Source organism: Nothobranchius furzeri, chromosome 3 (assembly GCF_043380555.1).
Source record: "Nothobranchius furzeri strain GRZ-AD chromosome 3, NfurGRZ-RIMD1, whole genome shotgun sequence".
In the NCBI taxonomy this organism is placed as follows: Eukaryota; Metazoa; Chordata; class Actinopteri; order Cyprinodontiformes; family Nothobranchiidae; genus Nothobranchius; species Nothobranchius furzeri.
The window spans coordinates 73,548,149-73,564,975 of NC_091743.1; the positions used below are offsets into that span (position 1 = coordinate 73,548,149).

General features: G+C 40.3%; 2 protein-coding genes across 2 annotated transcripts; both read right to left on the reverse strand.

The window, feature by feature from the left end:
* Positions 1–596: 596 nt before the first annotated feature.
* Positions 597–7,899, reverse strand: LOC107384965 (deoxyribonuclease-1). The gene is made up of 10 exons (XM_015958504.3): positions 7,786–7,899; positions 6,565–6,650; positions 6,256–6,350; positions 6,076–6,153; positions 5,856–5,968; positions 2,567–2,679; positions 2,278–2,432; positions 1,313–1,409; positions 1,136–1,202; positions 597–922 (listed from the first exon to the last, which is right to left on the reverse strand). Exons 2-10 carry the CDS (start codon positions 6,643–6,645, stop codon positions 825–827), a joined length of 897 nt encoding a protein of 298 aa, XP_015813990.1. The 5' UTR covers positions 6,646–6,650; positions 7,786–7,899; the 3' UTR covers positions 597–824.
* Positions 7,900–8,727: 828 nt separating this feature from the next.
* Positions 8,728–13,477, reverse strand: sec13 (SEC13 homolog, nuclear pore and COPII coat complex component). Its single transcript, XM_015958503.3, has 9 exons — positions 13,345–13,477; positions 13,109–13,153; positions 12,327–12,442; positions 12,011–12,162; positions 11,194–11,327; positions 10,913–11,046; positions 10,679–10,799; positions 9,606–9,752; positions 8,728–9,490 (listed from the first exon to the last, which is right to left on the reverse strand). The coding sequence occupies exons 1-9, from the start codon at positions 13,345–13,347 to the stop codon at positions 9,380–9,382; spliced, it is 963 nt and encodes a 320-aa protein (XP_015813989.1). The 5' UTR covers positions 13,348–13,477; the 3' UTR covers positions 8,728–9,379.
* Positions 13,478–16,827: the final 3,350 nt, after the last annotated feature.

Here is a 16,827-nt window from a genome sequence, read left to right on the forward strand (position 1 = left end):
TGTGGGAGGAAACCAGAGAACCAGGAGAAACCCCACAAGAGGAGAACACACAACACAAGGAAGTCATAGTCTGAGAAATAATGAACTATGAAACATCATTATGACTAAACTTCAGCGATGTGTATTTTCAATTTGTGGAATAATGCTAAGATGTGTCTGGACATGTCCATGGAGGTCTGTGCTCTTGTGTGCTGCTCTGGAACAGCTGGACTCCAGTGAAGGATGTGAATTTAACTGTCTGGTTTACATACATAACATGTTTTGGTATAAATTTTATTATTGATTTTAAAAATATGCTTGTGTTTTTCTTATATTTGTTTTGTCTACTTTGTTGTAAATCAATCTAATTTGTGTTCATAATGAATTGAAAAAATACCCATGCCAACTCGATGCAGAAAAACCACAGGCAGGATTTGAGCCTGCAACCCTCTTGCTGCAAAGACACTGCTACCAGCTGGTGCCATACAGCCCTACACGTAATCTTCCAACCGGTATTTATTTTTTAGAGTTTGTTAGGGGGCCCACTCAGATCCACTCAGGTAAACTTTTACCTGAATCAGTTAAACTAAGACAAGATTTAGTAGGAAGAACAGAAATACTGAAACAGTTTCCTTTTATTCTCCAACAAATAGTTGTTTTTTACAGTACGTGGTCAGAGGCAAACAAGATAAATATCAAATATGTATCATGTCATTTAGGTCACTGGTTGTTTTTGTATTTAAAAATAATTCAGTTAAAAACAAATGCATTTTGAGAGCGTTTACTGCTTCTTTATAAAATCACAAGTTGATGTGAAATTAAAAAATGAGATGTGATCGTTAAACCTAACGTTTCTTCTTCGCTGGTACTTTGGTTTCGGCCGGTTGTCCGTCCTTCTTAGCTCCTTTAGTCTGCTTTACTTCTTCTGGCTTCTTCTGTGGTCCTGTTGGTTTAAGAACACAAACCGATATGTGAACTCAGCCTCCTGTAAAACATTTATGTTCAGAAAATTGTTCATTTCTGTTCTTAGGGTTTTTCAGCATTTATTTTACCAGATAAAGTGAATTTCTCAAACTTCATCTGGTTAAAAGGGCCAGATAAAGGTACATGGGCTTTATTCTGTTAAATGACTTCACATTGGGGAAATTAAGGGAACCTTTCTTTGGAGTGGAATCAGCCTGCAGCTCCACCTCCACAGGATAATGGTCACTGATGCTGAGAGCCTTGCAGAGCAAAGAATGTCACAGAATGAATCTCAACACCGGTTCTGTTCTTTAAAATGTCACTAATGTTTAAAATGAATGGATGTTATAACTAAATAAATAAATCTTACTTCTTCATCCGTCAGTCCGAACTCTTTTTGAAAGTTGAAGGGTGCGGCTGAGTCGGGGACGATGGCGTCCAGCATGGCCTGTCCATACACCACAATCCTGTTTATAAAAGTTTCACAAAAATCAAACAGGTTGGTCCTAAATCCTTATTTAAATTTATTTAACTTTACTCATATTTTAATACAATTGCAGTAGTCTCTGGTTAGAATGAATGCCTTGTACGTGATTTGGGGGGGCGTCTGTTTCAGGGAACTAGAAGTGAGCCAGATCAGGGTTGAGCTTCAGATGACAAGAGTCTTATTTCCTGATATAAGGACATCTGTCTTCTCATTGGCTAACAGCAACATGACCTTACTGCTGACTGTTTGCTCTGCAGCGTTGATGTTTTATCTCCACAAATAACACAAGCCTGGAGGAGTTCTGCCGTGTGGTGGAGTTGCTAATGGTTAGCTTCTATTAGCCAAGATATTCTCTGCTGTTTCTTGGATACCAAACCAACAACAGCCTTCCCCGTTGTGGGCCAAGATGGGTGAGTCCATGAATGTTAAGTGACAGTGTGACATAGATCTGTCAGGATTTTCTAATCCTCGAGTTTCACCATCTGTTTTCCATCAGAAGCTAATGCAGGAGATAGGTGTAGGAGACTATTTTGATGTTCATACTGCATGAAACACTCAGAGTGACCCATCATAATCAGAAATAATCATTAAAAAACGTTTTTCATTAAAGTTGACCTTTCAAATCTTCCAGTGCGGAAAAAAATGGAGCAGATGCCTTCAGTCACCAGGTCAAGAACATTACAATTCCAGTCCTAACTGGTCTGTGGAAAAATTGTCTTGCAGGAAAAGTGGTCCTAGCATCAAGACATACCCGGTAAACGTCTAGTCTGAACCAGGAGCCGATACCATCAAGCAATGTCCCACAGAGTCTTCCTTCTTGTGTCAAAGATGAGGACGACAGCTCTCACCTGTCGTAGGTGTTGTCGTTCTTGTTACTGGCTGTGGTGTCGACGCTGTCGTCTATCAGCCAGTGAAAGGGCTCAGAGGAGATACGAATGGACTTTTTCTTCTTCTGGGACAGATATCGACCGTCTGCGTTGAAGTCTCCTAACAGCATAATGTTCTGGAAATTAAAATGAGAACAGTGAAATAGATGCATGACCAAAGCAAGCTAATTTTACACGAATACTAAACAAGTGACTGTTGTTTACCTTACTTTAAAAAGCTAAATCACGTTTTTCAATCTACAAAACTTACATCAGTGTTCCACTTCTCCCTGACAGCCATGACAACATCATAGAGCTCGTCCAGTTCCTTTGTGGAGTCTTCTGGTTTGGTGTGGACTGGGATCAGAACCAGGTCTTTCACAACTGGAGAAAAAGGCAGGAACAGAGACAGTCACAATAAAAAGAGGTGCTCTCGTCCATGCACCGACACAGATCCTTTCTGCTATCTATTATTTTTCAGGACTGGAGTTTTGATACACTGTAAAAACAGATTTTTATAGCCTGGGGCACTCCAGAGGTGGACACGCCCGTGCCGCGCCATCAATTTAAATAGAAGCCATAATAGTTAATGAGAGTGGGCACACGGGGGGCGCCGCGCCGAAGCGATGAAGATGGACGCCAGTCCTTTCTCAGGTGCCACGGCTGTTTACAACATTGTGGAGTACTTTACAACAGTCATTACAACGTAGAACGGCTTTACGGCACAAACCCAGCCGCAGTTTTAATAAAGTACTACTGATCTTAAAAATGGGTAAGTACACTATTTATTAGAATATTTTAACAAATTAGAGTCTCACAAAACAAGACAAGGCAAGTCTGATCACGTATAAACAATAGAGTCACTTCTTGCTTCCTGTTCAAGTCCCGTGTGATGTTGTGACTATCGCGCGACATTCCAAGAAGTGCTCAGTGGCGCGGCACGTCCTGTGTGACTACTTCACCTCTCAAAATCGTGGGCGCGGCACTGCGCATCTGCCTCCGGTGTGCCCCAGGCTTAAGAATATATAAAAATAAATAAATAAATAAATAAATAAAGCCAATTTTTAGACTTATTAATCAGATTTTTAGTCAAAACACAAAAGAAAACACTTTTCTCTAGAAAATAGCATTGCATAAAATAAGGTCAATATTCTTAAAAATTATCCAATTTTTCCCCCCCCCCCGAGTTAAAAAAAAACCTGCCAATGGGGAAGGCAACATTAGTTTATTTTGCTAGTTTTAAGAAGTCTAGCCAAGCAAGTTTGTTTACCCAACTGGCAGAATGTTTTCACTCTAAGAATTAGATCAGATTGCATCATATTTAAGAATATTTACCTTAATTTAGGTGATGCAATATTTTTTTGTTTTTGACTAAAAATAGGATTAAAGGTCTACAAATTAGGCTTAAAAATTTATTTCATAGAAATCAGTTTTTACAGGGTACAAGTGTATTTTAAGTGTTATTGGCTTGTTCTCAGGTGCATCAACTCTTGTATGGCTCGCAAAACAGTCACCTGCCATGAATAATGCTTAGAGTTTGTAGAAGGACCCAAATTCAAGCACTCAGAAAATATCTTGCAGGATTCATTAAGCAAGAATCAAAATATTAAAAAAAAAAACAGAGACCCAAAAGACCCAGAGAAAATCCGAAGATCTGGGAGAACTGAGACCTGAATGACTATGAGAGATTATAGATGGAGCCAGATGAGCTCAAAGCAAGGACAACTGAGGACATCTGGTGGCTGTGATGAAAACAAAATAGTAAAAAAAATGCTGTGGAGTTTTATTTGGAGACTTTAATAAAGCAATGAGAAGAACTCTCTAAGCAGGAAGTCTCTTTGCTGGCCCCCTTTAAGAAGGAGCTAGTCACAGATCTGGGTGTGAAGTTGGATGTGTCACTAAGCCAGAGACTCATATTAATGGAGTGGTGCGCTCTTGCCTTTTCCATCTTTGTCACCTATCCAGGATTAAGCGGCTAGTGTCGTGGGCTCACCTGGAGACTGTAGTCCACGCTTTTATTACTTCTTGGATAGACTACTGTGCAGGGTGAGAGCTGGGTCAAAGCACACCAAGATTCCTGACAGGTTTGGTGTGAGAAGCAAGCTGACCAAGAGAGTCTCTGGGAACCAGCTTGTCTGGGGCACAGATGAGGATCTCAGTCTTATCTTCATTCAGCTGAAGAAAGCTCCCAGCCATCCAGGTTTTGATAGTCTAAGCAGGTGTGTAACAGCTGCAGCTTAGACATCTCATGGGGCTTAAAGGAGATGTACAGTTGGATGTCATCTGCATAAAGATGGTAGGAGATTCCTTTGAAGGAGCTCAGGATGTGCTGAAGAGGAAGCAGATAGAGGAGGAAGAGCAGAGGCCCCAGCACAGAACCTTGTGGGACACCATGGGTAAGGGAGGTGGTGGAGGACCTAAACTTGGAGACACACAAGACACACAAGTCTCCAGGTGCTCTCCATGTCCAAAATGTGCGTAAGCAAGGTCCTTAGTCAACTTAAAGTTGTGTACATTTGTCCACTACTTTTTCTTTCATGAATCCCAAAGTTTGCGTGGACAGTTGCTTACGCAGTTTTCCGACCCTGTTTCGTGCATAAGCAAGCTTGATAAATGAGGCCCCTGGTTATTCCATCTCCCTGATGGCACGGCCATGTTCCAAGATGACAAAGGCAGGATTCATCGGCTCAGATAGTGAAAGAATGGTTCAGAGTCGAGACCTTAACCCCATGGTGAATCTTTGGGATGTGCTGGAGAAGGCTTTGTGCAGCGGTCAGACTCTACCATCATCAGTGCAAGATCTTGGTGGAACATTAATGCAACACTGGATGGAGATAAATCTGGTGACATTGCAGAAGCTTATCGAAACAACGCCTCAGCGAATGTGTGTCGTAATCAAAGCTTAAGGAAGTATTAGGGTGTGTGTGACTTTTTTTGGTGGCGACTTTCTTTGGCCAGGCAATATTACGCATTAAAAAAAAAAAGAATGAAACAAACAATACCAGGACAATACTAAAAATGTCCATCATTTTTATGACTAGGCCATATGTGCATCTTTATGACCGAGGGCCCCTTTTCTCCTTTACAGCCTCATAAGTCAGAGTTTTTGTGGATTTGCTTCAGGAATAATTGTAATCATCTTAATTGGGTTAAATGCAGGTGTTTTTATTCTATATGAGGATGATTTGTTTCTGGAAACAAACTTCCAGTGGTGCTGCAGAAGATTTATGCTCAGAAATGAATCTTTCTTTTCTCATCCAGTCATTTTCAGTATTTCCCCATCAAGAGTCGGCCACTCAACACCTCAGACAGACATCTAACCTGCAGATCCTGGTTGCATCTCAAAATTCATGATTGTACAAAAAACCACCTGCCTCTTATCTAAGTCACAGTGGAGTACTGGAACTTCCCCTGATTCCATATCTCGACTCTGGCCTTGAAATAATCAGAATCCACCATGTGAGCGAGTGAACATGGATCCAATTAAAGAAAATACATTAATCACCCATTCCACCACAACTCTGGGATCTGGTTTATAATGTGTCGCTGAAGCAGCAAACCTGTGTTGGGACAGCTGAAGCGCAGGACGAAGGGCTCTCTGGCAAACGCATCTTCATCTCCGGCTTGGTTGTCTTCATACTGATACTTGTCCTCCAGGGTCACCTCGTCCGGTCTGAGACACATGACAGTGAGAGACGTTTGTTTGTGACGCTGCAGGAGAACAGCAGCTGTAAAGGTGTCAGAATCAGCTGATTTACGTGATGCTGAATTAGCTCCCACCTGTAGAAGCACACAAACTGCTCCTTGTAGGTGCTTCTGCCCAGACTGTGGCTGAAGACCATCTCATATTTATGTTCTCTAATGAAGGGAGAAAAGAAAAGCACAACAAACATCAAAATCTGAATTTTAATGATTGGTAATAAGAATGATCCTAATGAATAATTTGAACTTTTCACCCACGTGGACTTGTTGAGCTTTTGAAGCAACAGATCTTTGGCTTTTCCACTTTTATCCACCACCTCCAGGATCACCACCACGCTGTACTGAGACATAATCTGAGAGAAACACGACCTTATATCACCTCTGTCATATTTCTGATTTTCCTATTTGTTTGGTGAACAAGTACTGAAGCATGTTGCATTCACTGGAATAAAACAAAAAGACTCTGTCTGTCTGAAGTAACATTAAAAAATGAAACCTTTAGGATTTTTCTTCAAGTGAATGCAATAAGCTTCTATAAATATGCTGCTGTTAAAAAACAATCATCACCTTGGTGAGATGGCTGGAGACAGTGCTGTTTGAGACTTTTTGATATCCCAGGTTCTTTCCATTGAAGGATGCGACTTTCATTTTAACTTAATTGAAAAAAGATAATAAAAACAGCATTTAGAAGGATGTAATTAAAGATAACATGACCAACACTACCACACAGGTTGACCTTCAACAGCATGAGAGGGTATAGATCTGACACACACTAAAAATTATTACTGAAATGATGAATAACATTTTGAAAATTGTGTTTTTGTTCCTGATTACTGAGAGCTCAGTCATTCAGTCCAACCCAAAACAAGAGTGAGGAGCAACATGAGAACCTTGAGGGGGTTGCCTCCTTACTGGTTAATGAAGGTGACGACAGAAAATAAGACACAAGGGAAGAAATGATCGACCAAAACGTTTTGTTTTCTTAAACTGAGTCTGAAATGTCTGAAAAACTTGTTTTTTCCCCAGAAGGAGCCGTTTTTAAGGGATAGTGAAAGCTGACAGGTTGGGGCAGGTGTTGGGTGTGTGTTTAGGTGTGACAAGAGGAGGCTTGCCCAGGGTGGCATTTATGCAGAAACTTAAAATATTTACAAATATATGTAAAATATAACTTTTCTCCTCTTTTTTTTAAAGCACCAAGCTGTGATTTTGTGCTTTTTGATATTATTCTGATTTTTCAGGTTAAAGACCAAAGCCAGAGCCACATCCTAGACCAGAGCCCAGGGCAGCTACTTTTCCTTACGTCTGTCAGCATGCATTCCCAGAAAAAGGAATGGGTGAATATTCCTAGAAAGGAAAGAAGAAAGGAAAACAAAAACATTCCTAGAAACTCTAGGCTGGTTGTGTGTGGCATGAAGAACCTCGTGTGGAATCGTTGCACAACCTTAGAAAAACATTTTAAGTTCTTGATTTTCATTAACTTTAAAATAAAGTGTGATCAAAGCTTCATTTGGATGAAGGGTGCTGTTGATGGTGTGTGTGTGTGAAATGACTCATTGTTCAACTGTCAAACTTGTTTTGCAACAAAAGATGTTATCTGTTACAAGTATTTGTTTCACTTGGCAAAATTTAAGGTGGTATGACACAAAAGCCTTAAATTGCATCAAAACTGTACAAAAATACAAAGTAAAACCCAAAATTCAAACTAAATGATATTTCTGGCTCCAATATAGAGTCATGAACAAAGAAAAGTACTGGAATGTAATAGAGCTGGAGTAAAATATTACTTACTGGTGCAGTTGGAGCTTTGCTCTTGGCTCGGTTCAACAACTAGTGACTACAACAGCTGTCAAACATTAGGAAGTGTTTCTGTTGGCCACGACCACACAGAGATGCAAACACGCCCAGCAGCATGTTATCAGCTAGAGACCCTACTTCCTGTCTCTAAACGCAGCCATAGCTTTCCGGATCTGAGAATCTTCCCGCGACACATCAAGTTCCTCTCATCATCTTAGGAATGTTTTTATTCATTCATTATGTCGTTTTATCAAATAGACTTCAAACCTTTGAACAACAATCTCTGATTTTCATGTTAGTAAAGAAATGATGAGGCAGCAGAGAGGGCAAGAGGAAGTGAAGCAAATTAATAAACACATCCAAACGTACTTTCATTTTTACCGAGGAGATTCATGCATTTGTTTAAATTTTCGCAGAACATACACTTTAATCTGCTGCAGACTCTTGATGGGGAAATACTGAAAATGACTGGATGAGAAAAGAATGATTCATTTCTGAACATAAATCTTCTGCAGCACCACTGGAAGTTTTTGTTTCCAGAAACAAATCATCCTCAAACATATAGAATAAAAACACCTGCATTTAATCCAATTAAGATAATTACAATTATTCCTGAAGCAAATCCACAAAAACTCTGACTTATGAGGCTGTAAAGGAGAAAAGACGCCCTCGGTCATAAAGATGCACATATGGCATTCCTTTGTTAACTTCCTGCAAATGCACCCCCAGCATCATATTACACTTCCTGTCTGAGATGAACAGAAAAACAACAACAAAGCAGCTAAACTCCCACCAAACCTCTCACCGTGTGGCTGGAGATCAAACAGCTTTAACTGCTGCAAATAAAAATATCAAACATAAAAATACTGACTGGGAATGTCTGTGCCAGCTCACCAATGATTCATTATTAGATGAATAACAAACAGAACAACAGCATAACATTTAATCATTAACAATTTAATTTAATCAAGAAAAATGCTTTCCTGCTTAGTTAAGTTCAGTGTGAAGCTGATTAAAGCAGGTTTTTGCTTTACACTTAGAAACGTGACAATAAATCACTTTTAAAGTTTAACCTGGCAGCCAAGTGTTTTCTCCTCTGATTTACGTCACTCACAGATTGAAGGCTTCAGCTGGATCTAATGTGCAGAAATACTAAATAAAATGTAAAATTAGGACACTGCTTTGTATGATTCAGGCCAGCGTTGTTTTCCACTGGTGGAGGCAGAATGTTTACAGAGCACCACAGAGAGGAAAAGCAGGTGTGTGTGTGTGTGTGAGAGACCATTTGGACCAGTAATAATAAGGAAGTGAATACTTTCAAATGTGTAGAACAAAAGCAGAAACACAGGACTGGACTTTACAAAATCTAATACTAATTATGTTTCTAAACAGCAAAATGAGCATAAAGTTTATTTTTCATGTGGGATTAAGCAGACGTCCAACTCAGACTACAGATTACAGACTGAGCTCCATCACTCTGGACAACATGCTCTCATCAGTCCAAATGTCTAGCATGTTTGTTATTATTAAGGCTGTGGTCATTGTTTTAGGGTCAAGGGTCACTGACAGGTGGGTGCATCCGTCCAGGTCACTGCTCATTCTGCTGTGTGTCTGCGATGGTGGAGACGGCGCTCTGGCCTTTGCTGACATCACTAATACACGCCCACTGACCGTCCATCGATTCCTTCCACAGCGTCACCTACAGGTAAGGCGATAAAATAAAAAAAAACTTCAAATAATTAACAAAACACACCTGGAAGTTTTAATTTACTAATTTTAGAAGGTCAAACATGGAAGGTTGTGATAGGTTGCACCTTGTTGTCTCCACCAGAAACAGCCAGTATATTTCCAGTGATGGACCAGCTGACGTGCCAGACCACGTCGTTAAACTTGTGCAGCAGTTTGGCCGTCCATGTGTTACCTGCGGGGTCGTCGCACGTCCATATAAACACACGCCCGTCCTGAAAGAGATGCAGAGACAAATAGTTTAGTTTTCTAAGAGAAACTTTAATTCGTACTAAAACCTAATCTGACATTTTATAAAGCAGAGACAAGCTTCTAAACAAACGTTTAACTTAAAGGTGGCATATGGAACAGTTTAAATAAAAAGCTATATTTACAAAAACAATACCGCCACAGGTCGTTGAGAGGTGTGCAGAATGAATGTAGTTTCTCCTTTAAAAGCTATATTTAAAAAAAATATGTATCACATTTTTATTCTGTCGGGCACAACGCCGGGTTTATGTTTACATCTACCAGCCACTGGGCACCATTAAGCTAAAGCACCCGCTGAGCAAGGCGAGGCTGGGACTGTGTAAAATGGCTGACTTGACAAGTCAAGCAGCTGATTCTGAGTCCAGAAGATGTTCTAATGATGAATAATAAACTCATTAGTAGAAATTAGTCTATATTCTGTACGATTTGTCTCTAAACACGGTGCTGGAACATGTCAGCAGTGAACCAACATCCCAACGGCTGGAAAATTAGTCCTGTTGTTGCAATACCACCAGAGTGTCCCTATTCCATATTTAACATTTAATTTCTCTAAATATTTTCTGAAACATGTCATCTATGGCTCCACCTGGTGATGAGGTGAAAAATTCAACATGAGATTTCTTTAGAAATACAACCTGCCCCCCCTCTCTTCCTTTTGTATCTTTCTTTCTCTTTCACCTCTGACTCCGTGTCTGGTCGGAATTACAAAGCATTCAAAAACAATAACAATAAAGTTTTAAGTACCAGGTGTGACATTAAAAGCAGACGCTTTGATGCTCCACCTGAGAGTAAATCTGTAAGGCTTGTCACCAGCATTCAGACATCAATTCTGTTTGCTTCACAGCCAGACAGGACACGGGGGGGAAAAAAAAGAAAAAAAAAGAAATCGGACCTGGGAGCAGCTGGCGATGGTGCTGGTGGGAAGACCAATAGAAGGAGCCCAGCCGACGTCTCTGACCCAATCACTGTGCGCCTCCAACTTCTGGTCCTCTTTCCACTGACCGTCTTCCTCTCTGCAGGCAGAACATTATTCAGGCCACAGAATATTAGCTACATCTGACGTTCACTGTTGAAAGTGTTCTTTTTTTTATCCATACAGGATGACAGATTTTCAACAGCAACTTACTTCCAGAGTTTCACCAGGTTGTCACATCCGCCAGAGACGAAGCGTTTGACGTAGTTTGGTTTCTGACCTGATGGCTGATTGATCAGGCTGCCTGGAACTACAGCAGGAGCCCAGCTCACTGCATTACAGCCAATCTGAAGCAAAAAATAAAGCTTTTAATTATTCTAAAGATACACTTCACGCCCCAAAAGACACAGAAACACTAAATTAGAAAAGGTGAGACAGAATAAAGTTTAAAAGATTGGTGACAACTTAGGAAAACCATTTCATTTTTAACTCACGGTGTGTGCGTTGCTGATCTTCTTGACGTCCCACTGCTGATCACCAGTAAATGTGAGGAGGGAAATTGCTCCATCTGAACTGCCACAGGCTAGGATTAGACCAAATTCATACGGACCCCAGCAGACTGAATTCACTGCAAACACAGAGACAGAGTTAAGGACGAGATCAAGTTGTGTGGAAAACTATTCAGTCAAACTGATCTCTCAGCCCCAATATATGAACATGAATTTCTTTGTAATTTCTTAAAAAGGAAGGATCAATTAGAAAGGGAAAAAGAAATGTACTCAAACAAAAGAGAATGTTGTAGAAACAGAACTTAATCTGAATATTTCATTTTTCTAAAGGTGTTGGCAAAAAAAAAGAGAACATATCTGAAACAAGACGTGTACTTTGGTGCATTACACTGACCTGTCGGGCAGAAGAAGAAATAAAATTACAACATTAAGATCAAAACATTTGTTATCTGTAAGAAAAACGGAACTTCTTCCAGCATTACTAGCACCTGAACTTCTTTCAAGAAGGCCACATGGATTAGCAGAATGAGGAGGAGGAGCACATTTAAACCACTAGAGGGATATTCAATTCCGGTCCTGGAGGGCCGGTATCCAGCACATTTTAGTAGTTTCTCTGCTCTAACACACCTGATTCAATGGTTGAATCACCTGTGCAGCAGCTCATCTGGCTCTGCAGAAGCCTGTTAATCACCTGCTGATTGAAATCAGGTGTGTTGAAACAGTTAAAACTAAAACATAATGGATACTGGCCCTCCAGGCTTGGAAATGAACACCCCGGCACTAGAATAATGGAGAACTCTACCTGATGACTCGTGTCCAGTGTACTCATACATCTTGTCCCAGGTGCCGTTCTCCTCCTTCCAGATGACGACTTTGCGGTCGTATGAACAGGATGCTAGAATGTTGCCGAACATTGGATGAGCCCACGCCACCTGCCACACAGGGCCCTCGTGGCTACATGATGCAGGACACACACACACACAAATAAATAAATAAAAATACATTACAGAACAGGTGAAGATTAAATCTTTAGGAAATAAATGGAAGTGTATTGACATTCACTTGACAACTCTACTTACGTAAATTTCTGTGCATATTCCAAAGCTTAGATCTCTTACCCTCTGAGGTCTGCCACCAGGATCTGTCCACCATTGCGGACGTCAAAGATCTTAACGGTGCGGTCAGAAGAACACGTGGCGAGTCGAGTCCCGTAATAGTCCATTTGGGCATCATGCTGAAACAGACAACAAAGCAACACCAGGAATGTTGGTGGGGATTTCTATGGGGCAGCAAAAGCACCAAACAATGGAAGCATGACACCTGGTTTATTCATAAATGAACTGATGGTGCTAAACTGAAACCCATTCCTTAAATCTTTCACCATCACATAACAAATGTGCGGCATAAACTGCATCATTTGAATGTTTGTTTTGGTTTTGATTTCCTTAAATTGAAACATTGAGAACATGATTAATCTTATCTTTTTAGGGAGAATGTGAATACGTGAATGATTTCGGCTAGATTTTCCCTACAACTAAAACGAAAATGCAAAACACGCCGATTAAGTGAAGTTTAAAGACTATTTAACAAATTTTCACAGTCAACACTACAGAATAATCCACATAGCACTGTTTCTGTAATTATTACACTATAGCATCTGGTACAGTTAAGACAAACATTTTGACTGAACGATCTAAAAGCACTAAACTAATTAAAACAATGTGCTACTCCTTTCTCAAAACACACATCCCAACAGTATTACATATTTAAATTAAAAACTGCTGCTTTACACAGAACACTTACACTTGTGGTACTGAATGAAGATAAAAGCTACAGCCGCTAACTGTTAGCTTTTAGCATCAGAGATAAAAATAAAACTGGATAAAACATAAACACTTACGATCATATCCTCGTGTGAAGTGTCCACCGTGTTTATAACGGAAACCTGCAATTGACAAACAAATAAGAACAAAATCAAGCAAATATAAAACTATATCCAGACAGATTAGCCTCCTGCCGTTAGCGATCGTGCTAATGGATTGACAGCTACCAAGACTAGCCAGCAAAATGTAAACATAAAATCAACATCCTAGAATATTTTGAGCTGAAACTAAAACAAAAAGTGACGAAATTCACCATGGCTGTGGCTAAACCGTGTAAACAAGAAGCCCCTGTTCTCTATCGACTAACTTCACAAGGTTCACAATTCCGACGTGGCAACAAGTACAGAAGCCGTTTCCTCCACCGAGTCCCACCTCACTTCCTACCGGGTAAAACAAAACGCCAAATGATAGTTCTGCGTGAATTAAAAAAGAAGAATAATAAAAACTTTAAAAACGCTTCATTTAACAAACAAACAAACAAAAAATAATCAAACAATAAAAAGGAAACAGTTTATTTGAGCTAAAAGCTAAAATTATTGATGGAAACTTAAATGTACAAAGACCCTCTATACATAGAATAGAATAGAATAGAATACCTTTATTGTCACCATACAGGTGTAAAGTGAGATACAGAGCATCTCCTACTCAGTGTAAAACAAACATACTTGGGACACACACACACACACACACACACACACACACACACACACACACACACACACACACACACACACACACACACACACACACACACACACACACACACACACACACACGCACACACACACAGTACATTTACACCTGTCTGTAATCATATTATAATTACTAATAAAATAGTAACATGAATTCACGTAAACAAATAGAAAAAGACAGAAAACAGAACACATCGATACATTACATTCCCTTTATCATTTCAATACAACATTAAAACAAAAAAAAAACATTATTTTAAGAGGAACAAGTGCTTCTTTTTCAGGTCTCCTAAATATCAACTGGTAATAATAGTCAATTTTTGAAGATGTCTCTCAGATTGTGATTTTTGGACAGCAAATTATCACGTCGTTACCCCAGATGACCACAAGGTGACGCCATAAACCCACAATAGTCTGACCTGACAGCTGTTTTTATCCTAACCCACCAAGGACCAGGTTCGGCCTTTTACTGAGGTCCTTGCTGCTGCAGATGAGGGCTCAAGCAATTCTGTATGACCCTCGCTACATAGCTGCAATAAACACGTTCGTCTTCCTTAGCGAGGCGCTGATGGGTGTGGATATGAGGCACCAGACCACGGTAACACACACACACACACACACACACACACACACACACACACACACACACACACACACACACACACACACACACACACACACACACACACACACACACACACACACACACACACACACACACACACACACACACACACACACAAATTATTCCATATAAATATGAAATATCAACCTGACTGATCTTTGAATGTTTAATCAGAAGAATATAGTTACTTTTACTTGTTCAGGGACCATAAACACACTTTGTATTACTGTAATTCAGACAGAGTCAGGTATATAGTTTATGAAATTAATTTAATTCTTTTACAAAATTAATATTTATACATGACAAGATATGAATAACGAGATGCGATATTGTGGATGTGAGGTGATGTAATGTGATGTGTGAGGTGGTAGGATGGAAGCTAGATGTTTTATCAAGCCCACTGATAAAACATCTTATAGCCCCAAATTGCAATTTTATATGAAATAAATGGTTTATTGACAAGCAGCACACTTACATATTTATCTAGTTAAAAAAAAGTAAATAAATTCCCACTTGCAGCACTTGGATCCTCCACCAGAGAGTAGAAGATAAACAAGATGTTCTTTTTGGGTTATTTACATGAATCACATTTTTGGTTTATGTTTTTTCTCCTCACAGTAAAACATCATTTTTTTCTTTTCCTTCAGCTGTTTTATTTTCCCATTTCCTTATTTTCCCTTCATCTTTCTTCCTCTTCATCCCTCACCCTTTCCTCTAGGCATCATCTTCTCCCTGACAGACAAGTCCACCTCCTCCACCATGAGGATCGATGCTCTCTCCTTTAACGTCCTCCTCCTCTCACACCCTCCATGAACCTTTTAGCCACACATGCAGGTTCTTCTATGTGGTTCCCTTCAGAACACGTTGAAGCTGAATCTACGTAAAATAAAAGCCTGGCTAGTGTCACGGTCTGCTTCTGCGTCTCCCCTCATGTGTCTCCTTGTGTTCTCCCCCATCTCTAGGTTCTCCTATTGTGTCTCCTAGCGCCCTCATGTTGTCCTTGTCTGCATCTTCCTCACGTGTCTTCTTGTGTTCCTCATTTGTCCCCAGATCTGCAGCCCTCTAGGTTTCCCTCCCCAGGTATCCCCCTCCCAGGTCCAGTGCTCCCGTGGTCCCCCTTAGTCACGCCCCTGTAGTTTTTCTTTCTGTAGTGTTTTCCTTTAGTTTCAGCTGTTCATTTTATTAGTCTCTTTAATGCGTTTTTCCCACAGGTGTTTGTGGTTTTCCTCCCCATTAGAATATTAGTTATGTTTGCTGCTCTTCTTGTCTTTAGGTTTTACTCTTAGGTTATGTTAGTTTCCTCCCTGATTAGTTAATTGCTTTCACTTGGTTTCTCTCCCCACACACCTGCAGCTCATCTCCCTCTCATCCTCCCCAGTGTATAAAACTCTGTCCTTGTCTCATAGTTTTGTCGGTCCATTGTTTGTTTCAGCGTTGTTTTGTCCCCCTCCACTTGGTCTCTAGGTTTGTGCTCTTTAAGTGAGCTTTGGTCTCCAGGATTTTAGCACAATGGTTTTTTGGCTTCCTTGCCCCTTTGGATTTTGAGCTTTGGTCTCCAGGATTTTAGGACATTGGTTTGTTTTTGGCTTCCTGTCCTTTTGGATGTTTTGTTCCCATCCAAATAAAGGGATTTTACTTTACAAATCGCTCCTGCCTCGTGTCGTCTAGTGTTTCTGCATTTTGGGTCCTACTCCTCCTGCACTCATTGTGACAGTTAGAGGCCACTGAAGACCAAACTTCTGATTGGGTGTCATCTGGTTACGTCTCCTGCAGGTTCTGCTTCCTTCTGTCCTTGCGTGTGTGGAGGACAGCTTTTATAAGATAAGGCCCCAGGCAAGTTTTCATCAGGAGTTTAAAACAAATTCCCTTTGACAATTCTTGATTTAATTTGTTTCCAGGAAACTACTTTGCTTCACCTTATTTTAATGTGTGTTGGTTTCATAAACAGGTTTGGCAGAACCTGTGAGTCGAGAAGGAGTCGGGCTCCTTCAGAAAATCAATTAAAGCAAAGAAAAAAAGTTTTATTCTTGCAGACTTTGTTTTGTCTTTTGTTGACTTCATTTTATTTGTTCCTGTTTTCATCCTTCTGTGTATTTGCTTTGGATCAGCTGTTGCTTGAGTCCAGATGTGTTTTATTTGGTCACCTGTTCTCCATAAAACTCTTACTGAAGGTGTTTTCGGGAATGGTGAAGTGGTTCAAAGCAGCAGACATTGACCAGGAAGTGAAGGAAAGAGCCATTTCCTGCATGGGTCACCTGGTGTGTCACCTTGGAGACCACCTGGGATCGGAGCTTCAGGGAGTCCTGGCCATCTTTCTGGAGAGATTAAAGAATGAGGTAACAAGGCTAACTACCGTTTGAACCATCACCCTCATTTCTGCTTCCCCGTTAAAGGTTCAGCACACAGATTACTCAACAAA

Excerpts from the sequence above, each read along its gene's own strand:
- LOC107384965 (XM_015958504.3), bottom strand. The coding sequence starts at position 6,645 with ATGAAAGTCGCATCCTTCAATGGAAAGAACCTGGGATATCAAAAAGTC. Across the intron at positions 6,154-6,255 it reads CAAAAGCTCAACAAGTCCAC|AGAACATAAATATGAGATGG; the intron begins GTGGGTGAAAAG and ends TCCCTTCATTAG. Across the intron at positions 5,969-6,075 it reads CAGTTTGTGTGCTTCTACAG|ACCGGACGAGGTGACCCTGG; the intron begins GTGGGAGCTAAT and ends CATGTGTCTCAG.
- sec13 (XM_015958503.3), bottom strand. Across the intron at positions 12,163-12,326 it reads CTGGTGGCAGACCTCAGAGG|CCACGAGGGCCCTGTGTGGC; the intron begins GTAAGAGATCTA and ends TGCATCATGTAG. Across the intron at positions 9,753-10,678 it reads CCATCGCCAGCTGCTCCCAG|GACGGGCGTGTGTTTATATG; the intron begins GTCCGATTTCTT and ends CATCTCTTTCAG.